At 40.3% G+C, this 19912-nt stretch overlaps 1 protein-coding gene across 1 annotated transcript in view; it reads left to right on the forward strand.

Moving 5' to 3' along the window:
• LOC306765930 (microtubule-associated serine/threonine-protein kinase 1-like) overlaps positions 1-19912 on the forward strand; it is a gene marked incomplete at both ends in the record, with an annotated part of 66290 nt that overhangs the window by 17843 nt on the left and 28535 nt on the right. The window contains 2 exons of the mRNA XM_079253470.1: positions 14238-14332; positions 15789-15864. Of these exons, the coding sequence (XP_079109596.1) occupies positions 14238-14332; positions 15789-15864 (171 nt within the window). The remainder of the gene's footprint in view (positions 1-14237; positions 14333-15788; positions 15865-19912) is intronic.

Consider the following 19912-nt stretch of genomic DNA (forward strand, 5'->3'; position numbering starts at 1 on the left):
TCCGTAGGCTGTCAGATCAGCCTGTGGGCAAAACGAGTGGATTGAGACTCTTCCGCATTAAGCCCCGCCTCCCACCACTGCACTACATCGGGAACGCGCACTGCACCTGCTTTCGCCGTCATTGTAACATCTCATAAACAGAAGGATTAGGCTCATATAAACTCAATAAAAAAAACCAAAATACAATGTCAACACATAGCATACAGCCCTACATGTTGGAACCTGAATCAGACCCTGAAAACGAAGTGGAAAACAGCAACCCACAGCAACGAATGCAGCAGGATGTCTCTCTTTGGTAAACTCACCAGCCATCGTTGGAAATAACTTTATCCCACGTTTTCCACCCACCTGATGTATTTGTACATGCCCTTGTTAACCAGTAGAAGGTAACCAATCACCGAACCTTATCCCCCGGGACGTCACAAGGATTTCCAAGTAGAAAAAACTCTCTAAAACTTTTTTGTCGCCATGGAAACCGAACGGAGAGAGTGCTGGAACTCAAACTCAGACTCAAACATACATTTAGGTGATAAAAAAACAGTATCGTTGACATGTCTGATGAGGATTCAACACTGTAACACTGTAGAAAGCTCAGAAAACTCCAAATACCATAATAGGACCCCTTTAACATGATCAGTAGTATTGTTTTTATTTGAGTCTTTTTTCACTTTTTCATGAACAAATAGACAAACACACATAGGTCCCCAATGAAAAACACTTAGTGTACATTTTAGGTTAAATTCAGACTAAGTTTACTGTGCAAAGAATTAAAATGAAAGACATTTACACGTCCCGAAGCCTCAGCCGGCAACTACAGCACAGCACTTCTCACCCGAGATCGCTGTGGGCCTCGTACTTACAGAAAACCTCAAAGTCACACATAGGCTTGGCCAGGGACTTCCACTTGCTTCACAATAAAAGCAGTGCTTTTAATATAGCAATATATCTATATATCATGTACGGTGATCAGAAACACACTAACAGTGAAAAGTAAACGGGCTGACAATGCAGGAGGCAGAGTACATCCTGGACAGGTCACCGGTCATTCAGTTGCACTCATAATCTAAAGTATTTTCCCCAAAGAACAATGAAAATTCAGATTGGGCTCTTTTATTGAGAGCTCTGACACAAACCATGCAGAGCTGCTAAACTGTACTAAAATAAAAGCTCCCAGTGACACTAAATGAAGACCTTGAAAAGAGCCCGACCTCCAATCACAACGCTGTGAGTGGAATAAACAGGATAACTGGTGGGAAGAAATGCTTCGAACAACTGGACCTTTACTGGTGCAGTTGCTCACTTTGCTTGGACAAAAGCCCTTTAATAATGAGGGAAAAGGTCATTTTTAAGTATCCTGGTAAAGGTTTGACTTACGGTAATGGTTAACTCTGATTAGATGCTAGCAGTGGCTTCTGTGTATGTGTGTGTATGTGTGTGTCCCTCTGGTGCCGTGGCTCAGGTGCGGTGTGCCGCTGGGCAAACAGCACAAAGATATAATCACATCTAATTTAGGGCCTGCTTTCCACACATCCCTCATCTCCACACCCTAATAAACACTCTTCCTCTGTAACTAAATAAGCCGTTACACGTCACCAAGCTAATAATGTGGAAACCAGAGTAAGTCAGTGGGAGGTCAGATTAAAGAGCGTGTCCTGCTAAGTGCGGCGGCTCTCCCACAGAAAAGTCCAGGGTGTGATACCCACCAGCTTACTCCTCAGCTGCTACATCCTCTACTTACTCCTGTTTTCAGGAAAGGGAACTGCCTTTGCTCTGATGTAAGCGTAATAGAGCCTTTCCTCACTTTGATCCATTTTTCCTGCGCTGTCGTCTCTCAGAGCTTCTCGTACAAGAACAAAACCTTTTTCTGAGATCACAGAACTCTTTATGGCACTAAAAGTAAGCATGTTTGATATAGACTCCTAATGGCAGCTGCAGTGTAAGTCCACACAGTGAGGCTAAAGATTTGAGCCCCCTATAGAGTTAAAAATAGGCTTTTTAGAGCAACTAACAAAGCTGGGACTGATAAAGGTCATATTTTATTTTTCTCCTGGCCAGACATTGATTATGACATTTCACACTGTCCTCCATGCAATCAAGGAAAGATCTGATGGAGCTAAGTGAGGCCAGTGTTGTGCCCCAGGTGCTTTTTGGTGGGTGTGTCCTACTGCTGGCCATGTGACACAATGGAGAGTGCCGTTACGTTGCCTTTCATGTGAAATTAGATGAATGAAAAGCAATTTATACACTGACTGTAACCTGCACCTCATTTCATACACCATCCGACCCAACTTTATTTATAAAGCACTTTAAAACATGAAATGCACTTTGAAGCATAAATGCAATTTAAATATAGACTGATCCTATTGCAGGGATGCAAACTGAATGTATGTGAAACAGGAAAATTGTCTTCTGTTTTACATTATCCGCACACTAATTTCCTCCTGTTGTTTCATCAAGATTTACCAGCAGTATTAGAGCAGGTCTGTCAAGTTCAGAATTTCTCAACACGTTCTTGAATTTTCCTTTTGTGTAAGAAACAGAAAAAAGTGTAAATTTAGAGGTTAGCAATGAGATTTATCTCCGCTCTGCAGCTGTTTGCACAAGTAGCTCTAGAGCTCATACCTACAGGAACTGAACTTTACTTCGGTTGCCAAGGACACGCTGCCTTATGCTTAGTCCGTTTGCAAAGTTTATTTAAGACCCCCTTTAGACTTCCACCAAACATAAGAAACAGTTGCCGCATGTCGTTGCTGCTCTGACATGCATGCATTTATTAAAGTTCAAAGGAGGAGCTAAATGCAGACAATGGTGAAAAGGCAGGAATAGAAGTAAACACAAAGACCTGCAGGGCAGATAATACAAACATATAAATCTAAAAAAAAAAAAAAAACCACCAGTCATTCCATTTTCTTAACCACTTGTTCCAGTTAAGGATCGTTGGGAAGCTGGAGCCTATCCCAGTAGTCAGTGGGTGACAGGCAGGTACACCGGGGACTGGTCGCCAGTTTATCGCAGGGCCAACACAGAAACAAGCAACCATCCGCCCACATTCAGTCCTCAGGACAATTTAGAGTAATAAATTAACCTAACATCCATGTTTTTGTATGGTGCATGACAGGGAGAACATGCAAACTCCAAACCTCCCCCCAGCTGAGGCTTGAACCAGCGACTGTGTTGCTGCAGTCCTAACCTCTACATCACCGTGCAGGACAGGGCAACTAAACCCAGATAAAAAGATAAAACTGGGTTTGGATGTGAGACAAGAAAGCTGTGCAGGATACACCTACATGTTAACTTCATCAGTTGCTCGTCAATGCAGATATCTAATCAGCCAATCACATGGCAACAACTCAGTGCATTTAGTCACGTCAGCATGATCAAGATGACGTCCTGGAGTTCAATCTAAACATCAGAATGAGGAAGAAAGGGGATCTAAGTGACTAAATGTGTCATGGTTGTTGGTCTGAGTATTTCAGAATCTGCTGATCTACTGGGATTTTCACACAGAATCATCTGTAGAGTTTACAGAGAAGGTCTGAAGAGGAGAAAATATCCAGTTAGCATCAGCTGTCTGGACCAGAATGTCTTGCTGATGTCAGAGGTCATCTGGATCATTCAGATGGTAACAACAACATGCAAGCATGGATCCATCCTGTGTTAAGGGAGATTTACCCCCCCCTCCGCTTTTGATATCCGCCCCTCCAGTCATTCATTTTTTATCCCAGGGGGGAACACACTAATGTTCCAGTCTTTGGTTGAGGCAGTCAAAAAGCTATATAAAAAAATAATAAGAATCTTTTAAATAAGCCAAAATTTTGGGTACATTATACTGACTTTATTTTTATTTTCCAGATTTTTCTTCCAGTTTGGAATGAGGAAACCTGCGTGAAAGATAACGTGTTGTTTTATATAAAAAAAGATTTTTTAAATTTTTAAAAATTTGAATCTCTGTCTTTTTCATAAATCACACACTATATATATATATATATATATATATATATATATATATAAAAATGATGATTCTTTTGTCTGAAAGCAGCCAGTTATTTCCTCTCCTTTCTCTGCTGCCACCTGAGTTTTTAAAAAAAACCCAAAAACTCCTCTTTTTAATTTCCACAAAATTAGTTTGATGTACCACTGACGGGAAACTCAGACCATTTGTTGTAAACCACACAACTAATCAGAGCTAAAGGACCTCTTGTACTCTGCAGCTAGTTCTTTTCTAATGCCCGTGATTTATTTGCCATTTCACATTAAGTCACCATTAGATCATTTAACGTGCCCTTCTTCCCTTTCGCTCTCTTTCTCTCTCTTGCTCCCTCGCTCCACCCTCGAACAAGGAACATGACTGACTTCCATAATGAGCACTATTTCTTTTCCCCGACACTCCTCCTCTCTGGTCCCTGGTTGGCATTATCAGAGGTCTCCCTGCTGCACGCTGCGTAGCAACAAGCTGTCATGTGACCACGACTCCCTATTTTTCTTCCCTCTGCCACGTCCCCTTCAGGCTTCTAGATGTTGGATGGATTACTTTTGATTTCTAGCCCTGCAATAAATTACTAACAGTAAAGGGAATCTGAATTAAAGCTTGAGATGTGGGATATTTTGTGTCTTCACACCTTTCAGTTCCTTGACCCCTCAGATTATTTCGACCCTTTGTGGTTTTTTCTTTTTATACCATGCAGGTAAATAAACCAGACCAGACCCCCCCCCCCCCCCCCCCCCCCCCCCCCCATGGGCAGTTTGTTTTGATCGATAATAATGGTCCCCCTGCTGTTCCATAGAGGGAGGATGACGAAGTGGGAGCAGACGAAGGCTCCTGCATGTCTGGCTTTGTTTGAGCTTTGCCATTCCTGTCTGTGCCGTCTGCTCATGCGCATGCTGAAACACAGCTCCCCATGTGCTCTGTTGATGCGTCCTGTCATGCATGTGGAGTACGCAAAATAAATAATAAAAGAAAAACTGGGCCATGTTTACATAGTGCGGCGGATGAGCTCCACTGGAAGCACTCTTAACCTTTCCTGCATCTGAATCTTGTTTTCTGAATTTTCTCGGCTGGGCTTGAAGTCGCTCTGTTTGCACAGGCTTCTTTTTGCTCTCCCCGTTTTGAGCTTCAGTCTCATCCTCGCTCCTGCCTCTCTGCAGCCCAGACTTCTGGCAGTATTTTATTCCTTTGCTGTGTTGAGGAATGTCAAGGCCGAAGCTCTGTGGGGTTTTGTGTGTTTACAGCCGGCTTCTATCGATTTCGTGCAGCACTGAGAATCCATTAAACAAGAATAGTCCTGCCGCTGAGTCTTGGTATTATTCTGCCTCTGTTTTATCCCTGGCGAAGCAACTAGTGAAGTATTAGAAGCATGAAATGATGATGCTGAACCACACATACACACACACTTTCACTCATATACCAATTTTATTGTAAGCATTATAAATGCAAAAAATATATAAAATACACAAACTTTACAGATGTTATTCAGTAAATTTATTTGCATATAAATGTCTAATTTTAATGTCATAACATGTAACTTTGGGATAGGATAAGTCATTGTTTGAGTGGGATGTCACTGGACCACTGGGAGCTTTCAGTAACAAACATCATCAACAACCTGTTCTTTACTTTTTATTGTAGGCACAGCAACCTCGTCGCGGAGCATCTTCTATTTATTTATTTCTCACATGGTCATAAAAAGGTAAAACAAGACTTTAAAAAAAAAAATATATATATATAGCAATATAGCACATGCAATCACATACAGAGATGATTGGTATGCCTGGGATCATCTTGGTGAGAGAGTGTGTTACTGTGAGAGCGCTGCATCATCAAAGTGGGATTTTCTGAACATAATTGACATATTCTGGACATAAAAGGCGCAAAAGTGTGAAATTGTGCGTTAAGCAGTTTGCTGCCCTGCTCTTTAAATCCATCGTGTCAGCGCATGTGATCAATGTCTAGAAAGCCAGTAAAGATTTAACTGATTGGAGATCTGATTGATAGAGATGAATCAGATTTGATGGCTCTTTCTCAGTTTTGTATTCTTGTAGTCGGGCAAGGAGTGAAACTGTGCACGTGTCGAATCACAGAATTACGATCAGTCCAATCTGCAGACGGGCTGGAAGGAAGCCGAAAAGCCTCGTGATCAATTGGTTGTACGCCAGCACACAGTCCCTAACAACCTTTTTTTTCTGGTGACACCGAACCCTTCACAACTCAGCATTTTTATCTGATTTATTAAGAACAATGATCATTGTATTGGTAGAACCAAAACTAGCCTTTAAACATGATGTAAACGTGTTAGTTATAACAAAATAATGTGAAGTCAAAGCTTCTGGTTCTGCACTAAAACACTCAGCTGATGTGTTATTACCAGACTATAACAGATGACATCACACATAGGTTTCTGAAAAGCTGAATTAAAGCTAACTGGGCGGTTACCACGAGCACTTGCTTCTTAACTATGTCAAACATGGAGCTAACAGGAGATAACAGAAGCTAACAAGCTAACAGAGGTAGCTGGGCTAAGGAGGGAAAAACTGCAGTTGTGCTACACTGCCTTCTTGCTGCTGGATATCGAGTACCTGATCATCAAAAGGACGCCTCTAACTATGTTGAACTTGAAGATTAAACAACATTAAATGGATAAGTCACTAATAATAATAAAAAAATCATTTTACAGCCCCTAGTGGAAGAGGGAGGAACTGCAATTTGGCTTTCCACTTTTAACCTCTGAGGGGATATTTTTCCGCTTGGTTATTACTTCAGAGGAAAAATAACTGCATTCAACTAGACTAAAATGTGCTAAGGTGCCATAGAAACTCCAGATACTCATGCCTTAGCATCTTTTCATTAAACAGTAACACTAATTTCTTTTGTCAGATGAAAAATTTTGTGTCCGAAACTGATTGAAAAGCAATCCATTAACACTGTAGTCTGAAATATCCAGACTGTTGCTCTTCTCTAAGATATTCCTGATCTTTGTTTGCTGCAGCATCACCACTGAAGCAACATGAAGACATCTGTGCAGGACTGTAATTACTCTACATGTATAATGATCTCCCACTGAGGAAGCTAAAAGCAGCAGAATGTCTTCACATGCTCCACAGCGTTGTGGCATCTGACATAACTCTGCAGATAACTCAATTACTCTCCTGTGTATGTAAAACAGGGAACAAAAATGGTCAAATTAAACATCCAGGCCAAACTCTAACTCTGCATGGACTCTGCTGTGCGTGTGCAATGAATGTCATCAGGACTAAATGTTTAATAAACGTCTAAATAACTCATTCTGAGCAGATCCTGCAGACTTACTGTGTTACAGGGAAGGTCTCTGTTTAAGCAGCTAATGAAATGTGAAAAAAGCTGCACAAGTGTTAGTGTGACTGAATGATCTGACAGGTTTTGCATCCAGTGAGTACGAGTTAGACAAATGTCAAAACTGAACAAAAGAGACAAGTGAGCATTAAAGAAGAATAGAGTGGAATATTGTTTTATGAATCTTCAAAAGGCTTCTGACTCAAGACACCGTGTTGTTTGCTCACTGTGTACAGGGTTTGCAAAATTATCATTGTGTCAAGCAGCAATTATTCCAGATTATTAGTAATAAGTTTCTGTCAGTCCTCTTGTTCTGAGTGCATAGCTTCCTTTTTACAAGATTTTCTTTTATTAGAGCTGTTCAAAATTATGTGTGATGGTATTTCTTAAAATCCTTCCAGTTCCATGGTATTCAACAGCATTTTTTCCCATGCATATTTGGGTGTTTACTGCATTTTCCACTGACTGACAGAAGAATTACCGCAGCACATTGGCAAAGAATTGCTTGCTCCATTACCATGAGAATTATATGTTGCACAAAAAAACAAATCAAAAAGTGTAAATTCTTGTCTGCACAGGAGCTAGATGAGCTAGATGTAATGCAGAACATCTTTCCACATGCCAGAAAACAGCAATCTCAACATGCTGCATATCAAAATCCCTTGTAGAAAGTCAGCTATAAAACTACCAAGATTTGCTAACAGAACAAAAAGCAATTCAAACCCCGAGCGATTTTATGCAGATTGAACAAAAACATGAGAACAGCACTGTTGACTTTAGAGCTTCTGCTAATTTCAACACTTCCACACAACCAAGGTGTCAAATGAAAGCAGAGACTCTGCTGCTTGCAAAGACGTCGGTGTCACTGTGGGACAAACACTCTGCAAGCCAGCAGCCAGAATAATAGATCCTGTCTTGCTGTTTTGCTGTCGAAAGTTTTTTTTTCTATCTTAAAAATCTGTTGTCCCATGACTTTGTTTGAAATGATTCATGGAGGTCACGCTAGTTTCCACGGAGATGAAGGAGGTTTAATTGTGAGGCACTTCCTCTTCCTATCATATGCTGTCTTCAGGTTCACTTCTGTCTGGATCCTCGTGGTGTTTATAAGGTGAATTTTGAGGCTATACTCGATTCTCCTGAGTCTATCAATAAATAGAGATCTGAGATATTCACCTGCATAAAAATCTTATTAAATAATCTGTTAAACTCCTATGGTTCCCTTTTTTAGCTTCTACTTTTGCGCAGTTCCTCATCAGATATTATTTCACTGATTCTTCAATGAATTGGGCTGCTATCTAGTGTGATTTTCTTTGAGGAAGAGATGATAATTTCATTTATGTTTGTGTTCCATCTAGATTTGACACAGTACTGTAACATGTATCTTGGTTCTGACACTTCTGTAGAAATCTCACATCTCAGCTTTCGTTTGAGAGCAAGACCATACAGAAAGCCCTCATAGCTGTGAAGATGTACCCTATTTGTTTTGGTGAGGCCATTTTTTTTAAGGAGGCAGCAAACCTCATGAAGAAGAGGTCCAAAGTATATTGTTTACAGCCCTGAATACATAATTTTCCTCAGTATTTGGCAGAAATGTGTTTTGGGCTGTTTGGATTATGATGGTGTCGTGATCTCGATTTTTTTTTTTTTTTTTTTTTGGTTTGTTTCACAAGCAGTAATTCTCATGTCTATGAGCACTGTGGACGCGTTGACTCAACTGTAGCCTCACCTGAGGACGTGGAGGGTGTTGATCTTAGTTTCAAACATTCTTGGTACTCCAAAGCATGTTTGTGCCTAAAGCTTGTTAACATCCTTCACAAGAAGCAAGAACTTTGCTCTATGTGTAATGAACCCAGTCATTTCATATTTAACAAGCGACTTCATCTTCTTCTTGTGGTTCTTGTGTTTTAATGTCACGTACTGTGCAAATGTTTGTACTGTTTTTTTTACCACCTCCATCAGCTGTTTTATGAAAACAATCCATTTTACCTTCAACTGGAAAACGGAAGCGGCATCTGTCCACCTCATGCGTTTCTGTGTTAACCACGCCCACCTCAAATGTCTGACCAATCACACAATACTTCTCGAAGCCCCACAAGAAAAAACTTCTGCCAGTTTGATGTGTCGAGAACTGTCTTTAAACACGTCCGCGAGAAGAAAATGACGTCATTTTCTTCTCGGAGCCTCGAGAACAAGAAATGTTCTCGCTTGTCACGGAGAATATAATAAGCTTTAGATGATGCTGCAAATGACTCATGTTGCCATCTGTATCAACAACTTTAGCTCAACAGCATTAGCAGTAAATAGTTGTTTTGTCCATGTGCGATGTTTTAAAGTGGAAAAGTATCTCCAGACAACAGCTGTTATGTTTGACTTCGTTGTCTTCACAGCTTTGCTTTCAGAATTGTCTTAATTTTTATTGTTCAACATCTCCAATGAAACCGCTGCTATGCTGAGTGTTTAGTGGTGCACCAAGGAAAGGCTCCCCCAACAAACCACTTAGCGTTGCTATCCATTTAAGCTGGTGTTTGTCATAAAGACAAATTTACACCGTAAGGAAAAAAACAGAGTATCACTCAGCGCTACCTATAAGCTAGTAGTCTTGGCATTTTGTATTGCGGACCATTTGTCACTGGCACAACAGGAAGTTCCGACTGAAATGCTTTTTTCTGTTGTGACACATGTTGGGGGGGGGGAGTAGAAAGGACCCAAAGGCCGGATCTCAAAGCAGGCAAACAGAGAACTTTCACTTTATCATGTGAGAAGAAACTACAAGCTACTCACAGGCAAAAAAATAGAACAGACTAAAGAACTGAAAAACCACTTATGAACCGAGAACAATAGAAAACCTGGAAGTAGATATACTGAAGAACACAAGTAGTTGGTGTTAAAGTCAGGAACAGGAGCAGATACCTCAGGGAAGCAGGAAGCAAACAGAACAGAATACATAAAGAGAAAAACCTCTACTAAATAAAACAGGAAGTAAACAATGACTAGAATACAAACTGAACCGAGAAATAAGAAATTTCTCAGGAAATGAACCAAGGTGAACCCAAACTGGGTAAAGTTGATTTTTTTTTTTTTTTTATGACGACTCTGCATCTAAATGAAAAATTGTAGAATCAGTGCTGCTTTTTTTGTATCCAAACTCAAATCAACTGAAATAAAGAGTAAAATTAGTGCTTATAGCTACAACACGACTAGCAGTGGCTTCAAATTAAGTCCAAGTTAAAAAGAAATTAAATATGCATTATGAATTTCCAATACTGTTAGGAATGTGCAATTAACCACTCAGCCAAAGATAAAAAATAAACCAAGAAAAAAACTAAGTGAATAAAATTGTTTCAAATAACAGTTTTCTAAGTAATGATTTTTAAGTGAAAATGAAGAAGAATGCTTACAAATTAAACAAAGATGTCTGCCTTTTGCATAAGTATGAATGATAAACATATTTTTCACAGAGATAGTTGTATGATACAGGACTGGAAATTAATCATTTCTTGGCCCCTCTGATTTACAACCTGGGGCAGAAAAATCTGTGGAGGTGAAAAATACCCACAGAGCCACAAGCTGTGTATGGAAACAGCATAGACATTAAAAGACATTAGTCCATGAGAAGAGGGAATGAGTAAATGATGGGAACATTAGGTGATTCTTGAAGTCGATTAGTCAGGCTTTTCAAATCCATTAATCATGACGTCATTGTGGTGTCAACAATGATGAAGAGAAAAAAACATTTTCTCTCTAAATTGATATTGTAAAATGTTCTTTGTTGTGTATGTCCCTCAAGCGAGTGGGTTTATTTTAACATTGTGGACACTGGGTGGACTAAAGTCCTTTATTGTTTCTCAAATAGATGAGAAAGTAGGTCAGAGAGACATTGGGCTTGAACCTGCTCTGCTTGTGTTTTTTAATGCTACTGTTTTGCTGCTCAACAGTGCATCCGCAGGAGTGTTCAGCAACAACTAAACCAGTTATTTTTTTCCTCTTTCCGTCTGGTCTATTTGCTCCTGAAGCCACATTTCTGTCGTTTAATAAGTGTGCCACTCTCACACACCTTAACCTCAATATTTGTGTTCAAGTTTTGCCTCATTGTCCGTCCTTGACACACATTCAACCACCGATGTGTCGGTGATTGAGGTGCAGATTCAAAAAATAGTTTGTTTGTGGTGACAAATAAAAGCAAGAGCCTGTGTCTGGAGGAGGATGGCTCCACTACTGTTGTTAGCAGTACATGTGCATTTCCTCTACATGCTGAGAGTTGGGAAACGGGATTGGGAGCAGCACCTGAGGAGGGGAGGCGTTGTCCTATGATGGTTTTAGCAGAAGTGCCCATCAACCCCAAATAGATAGAATTTCTAAAATACAATTTTCACTTATTCACCAAGAAGCACTATCACAAATATATGTAACATATAAATGTACATGTTAGAGTCACATATGACTAGAATGCGGCTTTTTACTGACATATTAGAGTCCGTACAGCAGTATGAGTGCAGTTTTATACGCTGATTCCATGTGGAAAACCAGCGATTTTTGCTGCCTTTTAATGTTTATCTGTTCTTCCACAGTGGCACCATTAATAAGACTAGGAAACTTTTTTATTCATGACGCCATCCAGGATAGGAGGACTTATTGTGCTTAGCGCTGCTATGATAGAATTATGGATCATTTCACAGAATTATGTTGTTCCTAAAAGTGCAGCTGAGTTCATTAATTATTAATTATATTAAACACATTCCTGTGGACTAAATCGAACTGGTAAGAGCTGGTTGCCATAGGAACCCAGTGGCTAACACCTGTAACTGAACAGTGACAGCACGGTTCAGGTGGGTTGGTCTCTCTAATACCGGACCTATTTCAGCACATAGATTCAAGAACAATGCTGTAGGGAGTGTAAATCTGCATATTAGACAGTCATCATCATTGGCCAGGAAATGTTAGTGATCACCAAAAACACATTCCCTCCTAATTCTCTTGTTTGCAGGGTGTTCCAGTGCGTTAATGGCATTATGCATGCGTGTCACCATGATATTTACATGTTTACAGCCATCAGTCTGATTGCCTCACACGTTGTCATAATATAGTCTACGTTACCCATCATCGTGGTGATCATCAGGGAGGAAGGTGATGATGACAAAACTGATTAAATGTTCTCTGGACATTGATTTAATATTAAAGTTGGCTTATAGCCTTTTTAAAAAAAAAAAAAAAAAATACACCTATGAAAAAGGTTCTTATGTATTGCTATGACTCACCAGCACAGCATAAATAACACTGCTGTTTGTAATGCTTATGATGAATGATTAAAGTTTGATATGGAGGAAAACTAAATGTGTGAGAGGACTCATGATGACCTCTGACTCCTATTCCCCACCTCACCGTCTGCGTCGCTAACTTCCCCTGTCTCCAAAAACAACATATGCATGGGTTGCGTGAGGGACCGCTCCTTCTCCCTCAGGTTTGTTTTTTATAAATCACAAACTGCGTGAAAAGTGACGTACACCACTTTTCAGACCCTGTTTTGCGTGTCCACAACAGTCATAAATGACACCCTTGGTCTCTTCCCTCTATTATCATTGGTAAGTCACAGAAATAGCTGGTAAACTTTCTGCCTGGGTGAAGCAGAGACTAGCTGCTAACTGCTCTCACTAAACCCAGTAGCGGTGAAGCAGACACTGCTGTAACTAGGAGAGCTGTGTGGAATTTATTACTAAAGCTTGTAGCAGAAACATTCACCGCTAAACAGACAGCTTCTTCCTCCCCTTGACGTCTGTCAGAAAGTCCCTCCAGCTCGACTGTTCTTTCAACACAGCGATGCAAACAGCATCGTGTGTCTGTTTGACGCCACACATCCAAACAAAAGAAAGCTGTCGACTTTGTGCACCGTTTTGACAAATCAGTTAGTCAATTAGGCGTCACAACCCCTAGTTTATATTCTTTATTTGTCTATATGTCATTCATAAAGAATCACTTGTAAGACCCAGGTGTAAATTATTCCCAGTTAAGCTGTTGTAGAAAACACTGTGCCGTCCTGTCGCCTGGTTTCACAGCCTCTACGCCTCTGTGTCATCTTCATCTTGCTGTGTTGAACTCGTTACTGTGAGCTCATGTCTTCACACTGCCAGTGTGTATGAAGATCTTACACACGCGTGTGTGTGTGTGTAGAGGTGACACGTCCAGCTCACATGTGACCCCATGTGACGGGCTGAAAGGGGAATGGAGAAAAAAACCAGCCTTCTCTTTATTTAACAGCACAGATAAGACAAGGCGGTTTGCATTTTGTTTGTTCACTCCTCTTTGTTCTAAGCTGTATTTATTTGCATTTGTTTAAGCCCCTCGTTCAGCCTTGGAGAGAAAAGCACATTGCAAGGCTCTTAGATTAAATGACACAGCTGGAGGGGAGGGAGATTTTGACTGAATAAGTGGATCTTATCGAGACAAAAAGCTTCCTCATTTTACCTAATGATGTAGGGATTGGATGCAGTTTTCATTTTTAGTAAGATCATGTCTGGAGTCCAGAAGCAGAGTGGAAGTGACACGCTGTGGGCGCTCCTCAACATAATCAACTGTAGCCTTAGAAAAATGTGGGTGTTTCAACACCATCTGTTTTTTTACAATTGTCATCTAAGTCTTTTCTCTATCTTCTCCTCCATTCTCTCCTCCAACTTTACCCTCTCCTCCTTCCCTTATCTCGGCTCAGAGACGCCAGACAGGGATGGATTACTGAGGAAATTGAATTCTCTTTATCGCTACTGTGCTCATGCAGTGGGGCCATGCGTGTGCACATCAGCTTCTTCTGCACCCACACATGCAGCTGCATGCACATTTATGCACAGTGACACAGATATTCTATCCAAACACCACTCTGTTGAGGTAACTTAGACACGCTACCTCTCCTGCTTACGTTTATCTCTCCCTGTTTTCTCCACAGTTGCCGCACAAGCAACAGGAAAAGTCTAATCCTGACGACCACATCTCCCACGCTGCCTCGCCCTCATTCCCCTCTGCCTCTCCCCGGACACCTTGGTATGCACAGCAATGGCTAAATTTACTTAAATGCCAAATAAATAATATGGAAAACTTTTCACTTGAACAGAATCCAAGGGAAAAGTTGAGATTTAGTGATGTTGGGAAGCTAGCGCCAGCAATTTGTTAGCTTGAAACAGATGGCCATGTCAACGGGAAAACAAATCCACGTACCAGCACCTTTAAAGCTTTGCAATTAAGCATTTATAACATGTTTGTTTAATCTGTATGAAAATCAGAATTTAACAACTACATGCTCTGGTTTTACAGGGGATTATGAGATTGTTGGCTGACATCAGGTTGCCGGGCAACCGGCGTAAACTCCAGGAAATTGCTACCTGTGCCTACATATACCGTTTCTCCCTGTGAACGGAAAATTTTACACTATACATCGTGTATACAGGCTGTTTCTTTAAGCTAACCGCCTGTCAAATCTAGCTTCCTACTTATGATAAAGGCCTGATATGTTGAATTAATTATTTTATGACATGAACCAGAAGCAACGCACCTCCTAAAAGCAGTTTTGGAAAACTTGTACTCGCTGCGTGTTCACATATCAGTTCTGCCTCTCTATAGAAGGGTGACCAGATCTTCTCTCACCAAATGTGGGACAAAGACTGAAAATGTGGGACAATGTGAGATTCCACTCTGCCACAAACAAATCTTTTGTCACTAACAATTAGTAAAAGCCAGTTTTGTTTTCTTTGTTTTTGACGTGTGAAAGTAATAGAAATGCTGGACTATCCCGCACAAAGCGTGACATCTGGCCACCCTACTCTATAGATCTAAGTAAGGTGCTCATTCATAGAGGTCTGGTTTTACCAACTTAAGCTTGTTCCATCCTCCACGAGGCGCAAGAACTGAGTTCTTGTTCTCGAGGCTGCAAGAACAAGAAAAAAAGTCTTGTTCGTCAGGTACTTACGTTCTCCACGACAAGCAGGTCTACGGCGGGGAGGGATATTATTATTATTATTATAAATATTTCAAGAGTTGTTGGAAATGTAAAAATGAAAAACTGAATAAATTTTGGTGGTGATCCGGATCACTGTTTGGATCCAGGAATTTTTTAAAAGGATTCTTTAACTTTGTGCTTGGCGGAGATTTCCGCTCTCTGCGTGCTTTTCTAGTTTAATTTTTAACGAGCAACTTCGTCCGTGGCAGGGCAGGTCGTGCACGCGGCTGGGTCAGAGTGTTTTAATGCCACATGTAAAAATGTTCCTACTTTCCCACCACCTCGATCAGCTGTTTCATCAAAACAATCTGTTTTGCCGGCATACCGGATTTTATCCCCAAAGCCGTGTGTAATAATAACACACTCTGCTACTGAATCACAGAATCAGTGAGCCTCTGAGTCTGAATAGTCTTTTATTACTGGGTCATAACAGTATGACCTTTTTGTGACACCTTCATCTCTCTGTATGTCTCACCATCTGTTCCTGTCTTGTTGCCCCACCAGGAAGCAGCCCCCTGGATAGCCCACGCAACTTCTCTCCCAGCAACCCGGCGCACTTCTCGTTCGCCTCCTCCAGAAGGTCACTGCTTTATGACACTACCTGATATTGATTGTGACTACACGTGTTTTCTTTAGCTCGTGTTTCTGCCAGAGGTGTGAGAAGGACAGATAATGAGACGGGTAGAAGTCAAGTCAGCTCGAGACAAAAGGGCAGAGGGCGGAAAGAGAGCAAATGAGCATGTGGGTCTGTTGTTGTCCAGCCTGTTGAGCCGGGAGCCTTGCAGGTGACTCATGCATGACGGGGCGCTTTGTGTTTGTGTTTTTTGTACACAAAACACAAAACACCTTTGTGTTTACTCACGCTGCTTTAGTGTGGAGTCTATGTGACACAGGTGTGCGTCTGATCATAATGTTGTTTTGTAATAAACTGCTTTAGATTTTACACACACTGTATCTCTGCTGCACACACTCATAAATAATCTGCAGAAAGTAGGGTATGGTGGCTAATGTGTTCACCCCAGTCCACACGTTCCCGTGCTTTTCGGTACAGCAGGGAAAACCAGCTCTGGGCTTCTTGTGCAGTGTCGGGCGGGTTATAGATGTTTTCCTGCTGCAACACACCTGGTTTAAGCGAATTAGCTCTCCAACAGCTTGATGTAAGCTCTGTCTGCCCAGTGATTAGTGAGTTGTGCTGCACAGTGGTGTAGTGGTTAACACTGTGGCTCCACAGCAAGAAGATTGTTGGTTCGAGCCACAGCTGTGGGGATGTTTGAATAGTGACCTTTATATGTGGAGTTTTGGTTCTCCGGCTTCCTCCCACCCTCCAAAGACAAGAATGTTTGATAACTCTAAAATTGACCTGTCCAGGGTGAACCCTTCTTCTTGCCCAATGATTACTGGGATAGAGTTCAGCTTTCCCATTGACCTTTAATGGACCAAGAAGAATCCAAGTTAAGAAAATGGATGGATGGGTGTTGCAGCAGTGCAACATATAACATCTGCAGGACACTGGCCCATGAAGTTTGAAGTTGGTTATTCCTGGGAAATAATGATAAAAAAAAATAATAAAAAAATAATAATGTTTTGGTGACCTTCAGTTTCATGGTGACACATTAAATGAGTTTGGAGGATACCCTTGCATTTATTTTTCCAACACATAACACCACAAACATGGCTACTATATACCTAGCGGTGACTTCCGTTGTAATGAGCCACAGCCCTCTGCAATAGTCTGTAGGCATCCCTTATTTATTTATATTTGGCTTCTAAACAGCCAGACCTACATGCAGTCTTTTAAAGTGGTCTTGAGCAGTAATTCTCCACACTTTATGATGGTCTTTTAACGTTCCGGTTTAGACATTTGCAGATATTTTACTCATTTTCAGTCCAGCCCTTTCACATGTCCCTTTTCATAGAAATGTGTTCATTGTTGATATGCCACTTAACATTTACTTATGAGTCATTCAAGCATAAAAGGCCCTGAATTCAAGAGGTGAACCAGTGTTCTGTCTCCACATTACCGACAAAAAATGTAAAATATTTAAAACGTACAGTTGTGCTCATATGTATTCATACCCTTTCATTAAAGAAAAGGCTGAACAACAGTCACTCAAATAACTGGAGACTTAAAAAAGGAACAATAACTAAAAATATAAAATTTTTATTCGTTATTACTTTAGTCAATTTCAGCTTATTTTACAGGCAGCTGTTTTTTCCTTCTTTAATGAAAGGGTATGAATAATCTCAAAGCTGAAAACTTGACCTGTCTAGGATGTTGTGTAATAAACATTTTAGAAAAGTGGCAGGGCTAAATAACTACAACAGGTAAGAATATGTGATATCTTTAAGTAAAAAAGGGGGAAAAGATCTGACTGAGGCCTGATGCAGAATCTGAGAGGTGCATTGGAAGCTTCAGTTGATTCGTCTACTGCTCACTGAAGCTTCCTCTGGAAGGCTGTCAGTGGAGAGGTGGCTATCAAGAAGCCCTTTCTAGGGAAAGAGTGAGAAAAGGCTGAAGTATGCAAAATGACACTCACTGGCAACAGCAGTCTGAGCTGTTTGCCACTGAGCAACTAGTCCCACTGCCACCAGCTCCTCGTTTCAAATATGCACGTTCAAGCTTGTTAGAATAGAAACCTGTAAGAAACCTTGTTAGAAACCACATATGTAGCAGTAAATCACTGAACCTACTTTCCTGCCACAATATAGGAAGGAATCATGGCCCCTTTCGACAAGCACCTACCTACCGTATTTCAGCTGACACCACACTTCGTGGTTTCCATAGTTAGCTGCTGTAAAACACACAGAAAAAATACACGCTCAAACAGATTTATTTATAGTCAACAAGACAAGCATGTGTTTGTCCCAACCATTATTAGCATTAAGGGATGCGCCGATCCCCTTTTTGGGAGTTCTGATCCGAAACAAATATCTGAAATTTGAATATGTGCCGATACCGATATTTGCAGATACCAGATCTGTTTATGTGACCATTATTGTAAATATGGTTATTATTGCTGTTATAACTGTGTAAGATTTCATTAGGTTGTAATAAATGACCCATCCTCTCTGAAGTTACCTCACAGATAGTAATATAATAACATTACAGATCAAATCATTTCAACAAGTTTTATTTTAATTTGGCACAGTTTAGCTAAATATAACTACAAATGTGGGATTTTGAAACAAAGATCTGGCTTTTATTGTAACAAAAAAATGTCACATTTTAACATTCAAGGCATTTATTTCTTTTGAAACATGTCCGAAGGATGTCAAACATATCTGCGCTAGCTTGACTAACGGGTATCGGTTGTGGTATCAGTACACTTTTATTAATACCAAGTACGAGTACACACACTTGGTATTGAACAGATATTGATATTGCTATTGGTATCTCTGCATTCCTAGTTGAGGGATGCTTTACCTGCTACTCGGTACTCGGCCTGATATGAACCCAAAGTTTATATCAGGAGTCACTCTCATGACTCATCCCGTGATGTCAAACTCTGGCCAATAGTGGCCTGCAAACTGTACACGTTATATTTTTAGAGAAAACTCTGAACCTTCAGAACCCCAATTGTGCTCAAAATGTGTCTCCTTGTCCTGGGATGATGCTGCTGGAAACACCTACAAACCAGGAGGAGTGGTGTCAGGCTGGGTTTAGTAGGTGCTGGTGGAAAAGACTGTCACACAGTGCAGTAGAACATCCTGCAGTTTCCGATCCCCAAGAGGTACCTGAAGAGCACAGGGGGCTTAGAAGCTACACAGAGCCTAAATGTTTCAGTTAAGCTCATGTTCACATTGTAATTGATTTAGATGTGTTTGGTTTTTATCACTTGGATATTTTATTCAATGCAAGCTGCATTTCTGAAGCCTGAAAACATTCATTTGTTCCAAAATCTGGTACACAATATTGTAAATATTATATATATATATATATATATATATATATACACATATATACACATATATATATATATATATATATATATATATATATATATATATATATATATATATATATATATATATATATATATATATACATATATATATATACATATATATATATATATATATATATATATATAAGCTTGTTCCTGGTGGAGATACAGTAGTTGAGTAGTTCTATCCTGGTAACCTTAAGCTCCCTGCAACATCTAATGAGTAAAACATGTCTGAGAAACACAACAGTGCAGATCATTTGTAAGAAATAAAGAAAAAAATAGGACTATGGACCAAATCTACTAAAGGTTTGCTTGCACTAAATAGTTTGCAAACTCACTGCACACGCAAAAGAATGTTAAAACTGATTTACGAACAGTGCACCGAGGGCTGCGTCTTGCAAAGGTTCAAAATAGTGCGACTGCATCCGGTTAGTACATCTGCCGTAATGAATATGCAATACAGGACGTTCACATGCTATTCTGCATTGGGAGGAGAAAATGTAAATATATTAAATTACCACCTGCAATCTGATAAATCTTGAGAGCAATTTTGCTGATAAAAACTGCTGATAAAAAAATATCAGTATGTTTCAAAAGGACTTGCATAATTACGCGCATGGCTGTAGTTTTTTGTCACACAAGAAGACATAGAAACAAAGGAAGGAGATGCTAGGAGATGCA

This window comes from Telmatherina bonti, assembly GCF_933228915.1.
Source record: "Telmatherina bonti genome assembly, chromosome: 14".
Taxonomy (NCBI): Eukaryota; Metazoa; Chordata; class Actinopteri; order Atheriniformes; family Telmatherinidae; genus Telmatherina; species Telmatherina bonti.